At 38.6% G+C, this 12,325-nt stretch overlaps 1 protein-coding gene across 13 annotated transcripts in view; it reads right to left on the bottom strand.

Annotated features, from left to right (window-relative positions):
* Positions 1–249: 249 nt before the first annotated feature.
* The window catches only part of ARHGAP12 (Rho GTPase activating protein 12), a 69,269-nt gene continuing 57,193 nt past the window's right edge, over positions 250–12,325 (bottom strand). For 12 of the 13 annotated variants that reach the window (XM_075587721.1, XM_075587720.1, XM_075587719.1 and 9 more), the window contains 9 exons: positions 9,922–10,026; positions 9,397–9,495; positions 8,777–8,879; positions 8,230–8,349; positions 6,603–6,701; positions 4,031–4,108; positions 3,428–3,562; positions 2,933–3,035; positions 250–1,915 (listed from right to left, as the gene is read on the bottom strand). In XM_075587721.1, the coding sequence (XP_075443836.1) occupies positions 1,741–1,915; positions 2,933–3,035; positions 3,428–3,562; positions 4,031–4,108; positions 6,603–6,701; positions 8,230–8,349; positions 8,777–8,879; positions 9,397–9,495; positions 9,922–10,026 (1,017 nt within the window). In that variant the 3' untranslated portion in view covers positions 250–1,740. Of the gene's footprint in view, positions 1,916–2,932; positions 3,036–3,427; positions 3,563–3,703; positions 3,806–4,030; positions 4,109–6,602; positions 6,702–8,229; positions 8,350–8,776; positions 8,880–9,396; positions 9,496–9,921; positions 10,027–12,325 lie in introns of those variants that run through there. The other variant, XM_075587722.1, reaches the window with a different exon arrangement.

The raw sequence follows: 12,325 nt of genomic DNA on the forward strand, positions 1-12,325 counted from the left end.
GAATATAAACTGCTGGAGGAGGAGTCCTTGTGACTTGCTCAGTGCAGAGCAAGGAGGGATTAAACGAATATATTTTTTAAGCTTTCTAATGTGATTACTTTCTTTTGACAGTGTACTACAGACAATCAATGATCTCATTGGATTTTTTAATTTTTACTCTAGCATTCCTCCTTGAGAAAGTTTAATCTTCGCAGGACTAAAACATTGATCAACACCTAAACAAACGTACATATCTGAAATGTAACAAGCCCTCGATCATGTATTTCTTTATTTATGTTAGACATGACAGAATATGCAACAAACAGCAGTTAGTCTACAAAAATACATTTGAAAAATCTTCAGACTGTGTTCCTTGTAACAAAATGTTCCAAATCCACTTTTATTTTACAAATTGGTTTACATTGTTAATGTAAAAAGAAATGCTCCAACTTACATTTTTTTCTTAATTTTGTTCTTGAAGCATGTACCAATCCATACATGGGTACCCTTTAACAGGCACATTGCAATATAGAACCATTATTTTCCATGTCTTTTTTTTCTTCTTCTAAAATATACTGTACATATTAAATAACACACTGGCCTAAGGAGATGAAGCCTCTTAAATATTTCCAGTACCATTTGTTTACTTAAAATGTCTGCAAATAAAATATTTAAAATCTAAAAGTGCATACATTTAGTTCTCCCAAACAAAAAGCCTGTTTATCTGAGGGTATTGAAAAACCAATGGAAGAGCTGCCTGTATCTTATCTACTCATAATCAGAAAGATATGAAATGGAAAGCAATTAAGACTACACACCAAATTAATTATATACAAAAAGCCAAAGGCTATTGCATCTTTGGCTTCTATTTACATCAACACAATGTTTAATACCACAGAATCATCATATCAATAAAGTACAGCATTCGCTTTCAATTTCGGTTAGCTGGAATTTGTTAGTACACAGCTAGTATTCCTAGTAATGTAAAATACCACAAATAACCAACCAGCACACATAATTAAATGTCTGAAAATAACGCAGAACACCTTTGATAAATAGTCATCAAGATTGTGAATTCAGTGTTTTAAGAATAATACTATTGCGCAGTCACAGTTCGTCACAACCACTGAATATTACAAGGTGACAGGAAATGCCAAATTTATTAAGCAACTTAAATAGTCAAGAAAGAAAGTTTGAATTTGTAAGAAACATCAGTCCTCAATAAAATTAAATATTAATCAGCATATACAATACTGACCACTGCTAGTAATAGCTGCAGAATTTAAATGCATACCTGCACAAACAACTCATGTTTGATTTAAGAGACACATACAAGATGCAATTTCACTCAAATGCATTAAGAACTTCAATTGTTTCCACACAAAAGTAGCAAAAGCGCCTTCAGAAAGCAAGAGTAATTAAATGTTCATATATATGGCATGAGATTAGTTGCTTTCCTTTCCAGTAAATCCAGTGTCTATTCTAGACTTGCAGTTCTGTTAAAAAATAAGCACTCACTGTATGTTGTAAAACTTACAAAATAAGTCAAGAAAAAAGAAATTGTCACGGTCACTTGGAAACAGGCTAAAAAGGTCAAATGTTCAAACACCCTCATTTGCCAGCATCTTCCAAAAAGTGCAAAAATAATCACGTTGCTTCTTGGTCCACAAATGAAAATCAGTAATGTGAATAACAAAAATAATCAAGTTCTTCAGATTGAGATGGCTACTCAGTGGTTCCTCCAGGTTTTAGCTTTGAAGATCAACGGCCAAAGATAAAATTATATTCCAGTAGAATTAGTTCCACTATTTGATTTTGATACACTGTGTGAATAGCTATGTTACCCGTCTCATTTTCAGGTCTTAGCAAAGTTGGTCCAAAAACAATTGCTAAACTTTGATAAGTCATTCTGTTCTTTTCCCCAGTTTCAACAACACTAAGGGGACAAAAGAATAACAAGAATTAACAATGACATTGCTAAATTTGTTAAATTAGGAAAAAGTACACACACATATATAATATATGCTATAAAGACAAGGGGCATACAGTATCATGGTTATGGCACAGTATGGTGTAAAACACATTGAACAATTATTTTATACACACATGAAATAAATACCATGAGCTCTTGCCATAAAAATTGTCAGGTGTTTACTTAATCATGTTTACCCTGAACAAAATGTGCCCGTGCCAGAAAAAGCTAGAATTCTGCACTTTTACTTTCCTAGTTAATCTGAATTTGTTTTTTTTCCTCCTCTTTAGAGCTGCAATTAAAGTACATGAAAAGGTTGTCCCCCTAATTGCAACATTGTTTCATAAACCTGCCAATTCAGCTACAATACCACTTACATGCAACTATAACACACATCACTGCGAAATGCTCAAAGAACTAAATTGGTCATCACTCGAGTCTAGGCACAAAGTTCACCTTTACTGTCTTGCCTTCAAATTCTTTATGGGCAAGCTACCCATCCATCTGAACAAGCTCCTCACCCCTACCACATGCAGCACCTATCACCTGATATCAGACTCCAAAAGACTGTTCATGATCCCAAGGCTCAACAAAGTATCCGGCCGCTCCTCCTCTTACCGTGCACCCCAAAACTGGAACAACCTACCAGAGACTCTTACATCCACCACCAGTCTAAGTTCTTTCAAATCTAAGGCTGTCACACATTTTAATGTGGTCTGTAACTGTTTCATACGCCCATAATACAAATTATCTTTAACTGTGCATGCAATGTCTTGTATATAATGTATACCCTGCTCATTATGTAACTATTTGTAAACATGTATTATTTGTCTTAACTCTGTGCCCAGGACATACTTGAAAACGAGAGGTAACTCTCAATGTATTACTTCCTGGTAAAATATTTTATAAATAAATAAACTTACATGAGCTTAAACAATTTCCATGACAAATCAATTCTTAATTTCAATACGTTATACTTACTGTTTAAGATGTTTGAAAAGCACCTCCATTGTGTCTTGGTTTGGCTTTGGCAATTGTTTAATTAAATCGTTGACTGACTGAACACGCAGTCTTGGTTCTTGTTCTGAGAAAAAAAAAATTTGGCAATTAATTATATCTGAAAATACATGGAGGTAAAAACAAAGCTAAAAATGTAATCTGTGCCATTTGGCATTATACAGTGCTTTCAAGTGGCAGAGATTACTAAGTCTAGGAACAATTACTGCAGTAGAACAAGTGCATGGCACCTTGGCGTTTCTGATTTATATTAGTAGTTATTTTACTATATGTAGTACTATGTAAATAAAAGTACAAAGTGTGGGTTTCTGAAGACCTATTTAAAAAGTTCTTCAGTAAGCTGCTGGACAACTTTTTTAATTGTACTGTCACTAAACGGTATAATTTACAGCATGTGAAGTATATCCCTGACATTTATAAATTGAGAAGCATGCCTGATTATATCAATTCAATACTTACTAATAGCATTCACAAAGTCATTAAAGTAGTTAAATGTGAAGAGTGGCTCTGGCAATTCTCTAAAAAACATCTTCAGTGCTCCAGTAATGACATGAATATCTTCCCATTTACTGTCATTCAAGTCCAATTTCTCATCTGCAAAATAAGGCATAAACATTCATAACTAAGCAACTTATTTTGTGTGTGATCAAATGTATTATTGTACAACTAAGATTTTATTTGGGGCATGAGTCCGAGGTTTTAGCAACCAAGAAGAGCAGTCCAAAGTTCTCGTACCTGTATTGGTCCTGGACAAAAACAGGTGATGCTACACTTGAAGAAAAGCCTCATAGGGTTTTCAAGCTCGGTACACTATATTTTAATCTATGAAGAACTCTACTGTTGGTCGGCGAGAAGATATCACAGTCCACAACCAAGAAGAGAAAAATAAAAATTGCTGCTGAGGTGCCTGTGGCATACTACAGTGGAATACATTGTCATTGCCTGTTGTCAGAGTGTGAATCTGTCCCTTAGAATCTTCAACTCCCCAATGATCTTATTTAAAGCTACCAAACATATATTAAGACAAACGTCAAGCAAAGTTTATTTTACTGAAGTACTTACCATGGGTAACTGCAAATCTCAGCTTTTGTATCACAGCAAGATTTCCACTTACTCTGTATAGGCCATCGACATCCAGTCCTAAAGGGAAACAAGCAATCTACATAAGTATTTTTCATGACCCCAGTTATCTTTAATAGTAATGTGCAGTGGTTGACAAATCACCAAAAAATCTACTCGCCACACAAAAAAATCTACTCGCCACCTAGTATCAAACGTGTGCTGCTTGGGCCAATATTTACTCGCCCGGGGGTTAAAGCCACTCGCCCGTGGCGAGCAAATGTATAGGTTTGTCGAACACTGGTAATGTGAATATGTAAGGTGTGAGTGTCCAAGAGGCCTATGATTTACATAGTTATATATCATAAAACATGATAACCCTAAACAGTTTGTTTTTTGTTTGACATTAAAAAAATGTATGAGTAATCCATAAAACCTAAAACATATAAAGTGTCAAATATGTAAAAGTGTCCTTTAATACAGTATGATTTACTAGCACCTTTTAATAGAATATCATATAGGACAAAACGTTATTTATCAACCATAAAACAAGCGTGAGAAAATAATGTTGCAATTTTAAAAGCCAAAAAAAGGGGACTGCAAAATAAAGCAACAGTCCTCCTCGCTATATACATTGCTTTTGCACAGACTCTTTGGACAGTTTGAACTTTGGAGCTGTATATTAACAAGCGTCTGGAAAGTATATATTTATGTAATTTGCACTTAATTTTCTGCACTGATATAGATATAAACAGCTATAATACACTCCACTAGGTTCCAAAGAGCGAGGACGAAGATGACAGCACAGTTTGCAAAAAATATATAACTACATGTAAAGTGCAAAAATAGAATTGTTCCATTTTTGAATTTTAAATTTATTTAATTTTTTTTACAACCGGTGTACTGTGTCTTCTTCCTCGCTCCTTGGAACCCGGTGGAGTATATTTCTATATGCCTTATATGAAGTGTGTACCTGCCAATTTTGTCTTTATTTTACATTCTCGTTCATTTCAGCCTGGAGCCAGATTCCAGAGATACTTACCCAGGAAAGTGCTGCCGTTTACTTCCTGGCTGTTTAAACGGCACATGTGCCAATAGGGAGCCGCGATGGGCAACATTGCAGTTTCCTATCCGCCCGCATAATGCAAGAGATTTAAAAAACATTTGGTGTCCCCCGGAGGGGATACTACTGGAGGCCCACCATTCCCCTGTAAGGCTGCGCTTAAAGTGGCGGCGACAGACAGCGACGCCACGCTGTAAAAATCAAATTGACTTGACTTCCAGCGATCGTGACCAAGCTGGCGCGCCACTTCAACTATAAGTGCACGCGACTGTGGCAATACATTTGTTTTGCTGCGACATCGCGTCGCCAGAACTATAAGCGCGGCCTAAGTATCTCTCTGGAAGAAGGCTGTTCCTGGAGCATACATTACGACTGTTCATCTTTGGAGACCCCCTGCTTACCAGACATTAAAAAAAAAGGGGCGGGGATGGGTAAGGGCAGAATAAATGACAAACAGGAGGAAACTGCTCCTTTAACATGTTACACGCTTCGTTCTTTCACTTTGTTTGTGAGATTGGGTGATTTACCAAGGCAATTTTGGAGACAAACCTGACAAAGTGGCCTAAATCAAGCATCAGCTTGAGATTTTTAATGTGTCAATAGGAGTTACATGAATAACACATTATAGTTAAATTCATTTTATTCTACATTTATGCTGGTGTATCAGTCTGCCTATCAGTCTGCATCAAATATAAGCATTCCTAAACATATGCATAAAACAGTGTAATGTTTAAAAACAATCTGTTTTGCATCAATACACCACTCATTTAGCTTTAAGGTACAAGTCAACATGTCATGAGGCCAGTAAGTTTATAGGGAAATCTAAGCTGCAGTACAAAGCATAAGCAATATTCAAGTATTATCTATTTTGCATTTAGATTGTCTGAAGGCACTGTAGCACCAGCTATTTAGAAAAAAAATAGCACACAGATGTTAGCTTTCTTTATTAATTAAGATGTTAACCATGAAGATACTGCAGGAATGCAACCATAACTATTTAATATCCTCGAAATTGAAGATACACAGGAACAATGCCAAGAATGCAAAGAACCAAGTTCTTATTAAGCCTGTGCAATGTGGCTACTGCTGAAAGAATATGTTAATAAAACTTGTGCTCCGTTCTAGTTCATGAAATATACCGCACACTCAAACCTATATTAAGATAAATATTGCTAGTTTGAGAAATGGGCTCATTAAAGAAATCTCACAGAACAGTTAAGTTAACTCTTTGGATACCCCATGACGTAGCCACCACATCATGGGGTCTCGCACTCCCGGGCGCCATGATGCAGTGGCTGGGTGTTTGGCTCTGCCCACTTTCTAGCTGAGATTGCTTTCTGAACTCCTGTGTAGTGCTGAAAGTGATCTAACCCGCAGTGGATTTGAAGAGGACTCCAATTCCATTCCAGTGATCATAGATGTTGTGATCACATAATCACGATGTGCAACTCTGGTGCCGCTGACCCTCTGGCAACAAAATGTTTTTACATGCAAGTACAAAATGTTTCATACCATGTTCTTCAACATGATCGATGCATAGCTTAACAAACTTTGGCACTGTAGTGTTTTCTCTTTGACACAGACTAGCAAGGCTGGAACCAAACACAGGATCTAAAAAACAAAAAAAGAAAACATGGTTGCTATTTGTAAAGAATTGTAATTGTTGCCATCAAGTTTGTAGAAGGAAAAATCTGTTGTGCTGACAGTTTTAGAAAGGGCTAATTCCTTGGTAATGTTTCTTATCTGCAGGCATTTATCTGTTAGGAAATTACACTTAAAGCAGCTCTGTCAAACAGCTCAGCCGCTCCTTGATGCCGTTTTTCCATATCTGAAGCACAGGAGTCTAAGGGTGAGTCCCCAGTCAGCACTGTAGCACAGGCGCCCGTCGGGGGGGGGGGGCGGTGCGTGCACAGTGCTGAACTGTGATCTACGGTCTGGGGGAAGAGAGGGAGCGTTTGCGACGGGAGGGGGCGTGGCGGTGGATTTGCAGGGGCTTGGCCATGACCTCACCCGGCTGGTTCACCCTCATTGGCTGAACCGCCGGCGGGGGCGTGGCCACGCCTCCGTCACAAACTACGAGTTTAAATTTCCCTGCCTGCCTGAAAACCTGTCCCGCACTTCTGGGGAAATGTGCGCGACAGGGTACTAACTGGGGCCGGCCTGACCGGGGGGGGGCGGTGTCGAAACAAACACTAGGACGGCAATATAGTATAGTGTGCATCCATGCGCTACAGGGAGAGCAGCACTTCTCAATACAAACAAGTTTGTTTTGCAAGCACGACGCCGGGGAGGAGCGCGGAAGCTAGCGCATCCTACTATGGACGTCGCCTAAAGAGGCTCAACCTCAATTCCCGATATGTGAAGCTTTTAATTCCCCAGATCTGAATTCTTGTCCTGGGGAAACAAATTGACTGGAGGAAAACGACTACCCTCTTGCAGCCTACTGAGCGCCGCAACATTGGGACATAACATTGAAGATTTCTACTTGGCAAATCCAATGGGCAAACATACCTATTCTTCAAAATATGTACACTACTATGTCAGCCAAACCAGGGTGATTCATTTGTCCAACTGAAAGACCTCAGTATTATATATTTTATTACAATACATTTTGTATGAATTTTTGCTTTTGCTCTGCTTGAAATGGCTATAAATGTATCTAAATTCTGTATGTAGATACAGATATTTATTAGATGGTCAAGACTAGACTGCTGCCAGAAACAATCTTGCAAATCATCCTCTCCATACATAAATTGACTTCATAATGGATTGCAGGGCACTAGAAGACAGACTGTCATTTAACAGTCACAGGCCAATAATTTGTATTTGCTAACTAAGCTCTCCTGCAAGATCAAGAGAGCTGTTGGGAGATTACATTTTAAATTGACCTGGCAGGAAACAGGTTCTAAAAATAATAGTTTAACGCTCCAGATTGCCGGTGTGTGTAGGTGTGTGTTTAGCTGTGCCTGTCTACTGGCATAATTGCAGCCCATTGGTGGTGTAGTTGGATTTCCTATTTTTAACAAAACACCCTTTTTTTTCTATATTAGACAATTCTCTGCTTCTGGCAACATGGCATTTTAAAATTCCAATGGCCGAACTCTATACTGCATCTTTCTGCGGGTTCAGCAGCACATACCTTTAATGTAACCTTTCTCACGAACAGCCTGCAATGTCGGGCGACGGGTAAGAAACTTCTTAAGCTTTGTTTTTGTCTTCTTTTGCTCTGAAACATCAATACTTCCGGATGGTTTTATTGCTTAAAATACAGAATAATGCCAAAATAAGTATTCATAGAGCTCATATTTTGAATAGTTTATAAAATAAATTAAAATTGATATGTAGATCCCAATACACTACTACAAAACTAATTGCAGGTTATGATTATAGTACACGGTCTAAGTAAAAACAAAGCAGAGGCTTGACTAGCAAGCAACATTTTGATTAGAAGACCACTATAAAAACAATTGAATGTAAAAGTAACAACGGATTAATCAGAGTCTAATCATAGTCCAGGGAATCAGACCCCTCACATTTTTCAATAAAAACCATTCCCCTCCAGATAAATGTTGGTCCAATGTGTGCTCCTAATAGCAGTGACATTTATAGAACATGAAAGACCTGCCCATTGACCGTGAGATATTTAACTGTTAAAAGGGAAAGCCAATAAAAAAAAAAGTACTTACACCGATACTTTTTAGACTCCCTATCATGTTCTCTCTCTTTGCCATGTTTTTCTACTGGGGAATCAGGCACATTATCTTCACTTGCTTCATCAAGCTCTCCTAACTATGGATGAAAACAAAAAAATTAGACAAAATATATGCACATGCTGTACGCTAGTACAGTGGTGGGCAACTCCAGTCCTCAAGGGCCACCAACAGCTCAGGTTCTCAGGATATTCCTGCTTCAGCACAGATTAGACTTGGTTTTAGACTGAGCCATCCGTGCTGGGGGACAGATATCCTGAAAAACTGACCTGTAGGTGGCCCTTGAGGACTGGAGTTGCCCACCCCTGCTCCAGTATCTCACTAGTAATAGGACGTTTGGAGAGCTAAATCAGGATGACCACTCAATCTTCTATGCAAAAATTGCTACAATGTCCTCCAATAAATTCTATGCTTTCTGTGAAATAAAACCAACGTCAACAAAATTGTTCTAAGTAATTCTTAAACCCAAAAGTCAATTGAAGAAAACCAAGAATTTGTGTTGATTTTGTTAACGTTCAAAAAAAGTGTAACCATTTCCTATTTTGAAGTGGAACTACAGCAAAAGCTTTAAAATATTGTCAATGGGTATATCATACCTTACTGCTGATAGTGTTGGAAAGAGCTGTGTGCCATTGTTTGATCAGATCATCATTATCAGACTGTATCAACAGTTCTGTTCCTGCATGGGTTTTTAGCTGTTAAAAGAAAATGATGCCTTATATGAACATGTGTTATTTAAACAATTATTTACGCAAACCTTTTTATTTTGTATAGTTAAAATAAATCTAATATCAATATAATCTGATTATAATGTAACAATTAAAATCTTCCAGTAAACACATTAATATGCGATACGAAAATGTTCAGACAGAAAAGTGTGGATTTTGAGCTAGTCAAGTATGGCATTGATTCGTACTTTAGTGGCTAATGTCTTGTGACAGGTGTAGCATGTATGTCTATGTTTGCAGATGTTCAGATATAACAGGATAATCATTAAGATGACAGGCTCGACTGTGGCTTGTCACATGGGCTCACAAATAAAAACCAATGCAAATCAAAAAGTGTATAAAAAATATCCATGTAACAGTCAAGAAAAAAAGTCTGATTGCAAGTCTACTCACCTCTAAAACATTCTTTTTGCTGGATTTATCCTTTGAAGCCCAATCCACAGATGCCCCTTTAAGGTCAATTGTAAACTCTGGCTTGGACTGATTACTGCCAAACTTCTGAGGAAACAAAGGAAATAAATGGTCTGAGTGATTACATTTTCACTAGAATATTTTCTTAAAAATAAATCAATTGTATGTTGGTTTAGAAATATCAACAAATTGAAACCTGAAATACAAGAAATGTCAAAATGCCCATTACAGGCTGTAACATGCAGCAGTTTTCAGGAATAGATTACATTTACAAAACATCTGTGACCAGACATAGAAAGTTGGGTTAGCGCTGGTTTATGACTGCACATTCCATACAGACTATTAAAAATGACCATGTCACAACCACTGCATTGTAAGCATAACGATCAAGAGAGCGATTTGCATTTGATGGGAAAGTGACCAAATCCTGACATTTTTGCCAAGATCTAACCAAGTGTACTGCTAGTTTGGGAGATATCTAGCTCAAGTTGCCCATGCATTTTAAAGTGTGTAGATGTGTAGGCATGGCTTGACAAATTACCCAAAAAGCTATTCGCCCAACCAAAAAAGCTACTCGCCACCTAATCTCTCCCTTAGCCCGGCCCCATCTTTTAAAAAAGTCATTGAATAAATGCCTAATAAGAACTAATAACATTCGTTTTTGAGATAACAGTTTATTGTATTACATTTATTCTTTGCTAAAATTAGTCCTTGTTTCATAGTAGATGAGGTTGGAAAAAGACATACGTACATCAAGCTTAACCTATGCCAAATTTAGACGACAGATACTTTATCCTATAGCCGTACTTACAGAATATTGATCCAGAGGAAGGCAAACAAAAAACCCCAGTGACACATTATCCAATGATCTCTCACAAAAGGGAAAAATAAATTCCTTCCCGACTCCAAGAATTGTCAATCTGATTTCTCCCTGGATCAACATCCTTCCTATGTTTAGCTATACAACATATCTCCTCTATTTAACACCTCTTTTCTAATGTGAATAAATCTAATTTAGGTAGCCTCTCCTCATAGAAATACTTTTATTAGATTACAATTTATAAGTGACAGTAAGGAACCCTTCTCACATTAAGCACCATAATAAAACACGATTGTGACTGTACATATAAATGTCGCCACGTGTGTATAGCAGCCCTTTCCCTCGCAACTCCCCCTCTCTCAGCAGACCCCCACCAGCGCACCGGCGCAACCAGGCACCCTTGCAGGGGAGTGTGTGCAGTGAGGATGACATTTACCCCTCCCCCGACAGGTGTGGGGGGTGGGGGGGAGGTGAGTTGTTCCCAAAACTCAATTCAAGAAACATTTTATTTTCCATTAATATTTAATACATTTTAATGAACAGTTTGTAATAAATATATTGAATACAGTTGTGACTGCAACCCCACCCCCCATCGGCAGTGTTTCGAGTCCCATTTCACACCTTGTGACCCTGCCACCCCCCCCCCATTTCACACCTCACGAGCCCCCTCTATTTCCCTCCTCTTCCCATATATTTCTCTCCCCTCCGTCTCACCTAACTCCCACCCTCCATCAATTTCCCCACTATCACTCAATTCCTCCCCCCCCCCATCCCCCCGACTCACATTCATTTCTCGCCCCTGCGTCTCTTTCCTCACTCACCCCCTCCCTCCTCACTCTCCCCCTCCGTCAATTAACCCACTATCACTCAATCCCTGCCCCCGCATGTATTTATCTCCCCTGCGTCTCTTACACCCTCTTTTCCTTACTCACCCCTTCTCTCCTCCCCCTCTCTCACTCATTCCCGCCCCTTCACACAATATATACCAAAAAAACATCCCCCAATGCAAAAAAAACTCCCCACCCCCAAATATATATTTAAAAAATCCCCACCCCCCAAATATATACAAACCTTCCCCACACCCTCAAATATATACAAACACCTCAAATGCGTCTAATAAAAAAAGCCCCCAATGCATCTAATAAAAAAAGCCCACAATGCATCTAATAAATAAAGCCCCCAAGGCATCTTTAAAAATAAAATTACAAAAAAAGCCCTCACGTTTTTCAACCTTCTTCAAACCGCCTTAACACTTCCAATTTTACATCCTAGGTAATTGATTTACAGTCTCCTTTTACAGTTCTGCCATCACTTGCACCTACTATCCTCATTCCAGACATCTTCACTTACTTTTATTGAAGCACTAGCTGATATACCCGGCGTTGCCCGGGATAGAATGTTCCCGCTCCACCTCTCTCCGCTCACCCCCTATCTCCGCTCCCCCTCTCTCTCCCCATTGCCTCTCCCCCCCCTTCCCCTTTCTCCCCCTTTGATGGCAAAGTGGGCCCACCCCTGCACATGAATGCAGTACTCCCGCATTCACAGCTGGGGTCTCCCCCCGCCTTC

Source organism: Ascaphus truei, chromosome 2 (genome assembly GCF_040206685.1).
Source record: "Ascaphus truei isolate aAscTru1 chromosome 2, aAscTru1.hap1, whole genome shotgun sequence".
Lineage (NCBI taxonomy): Eukaryota > Metazoa > Chordata > Amphibia > Anura > Ascaphidae > Ascaphus > Ascaphus truei.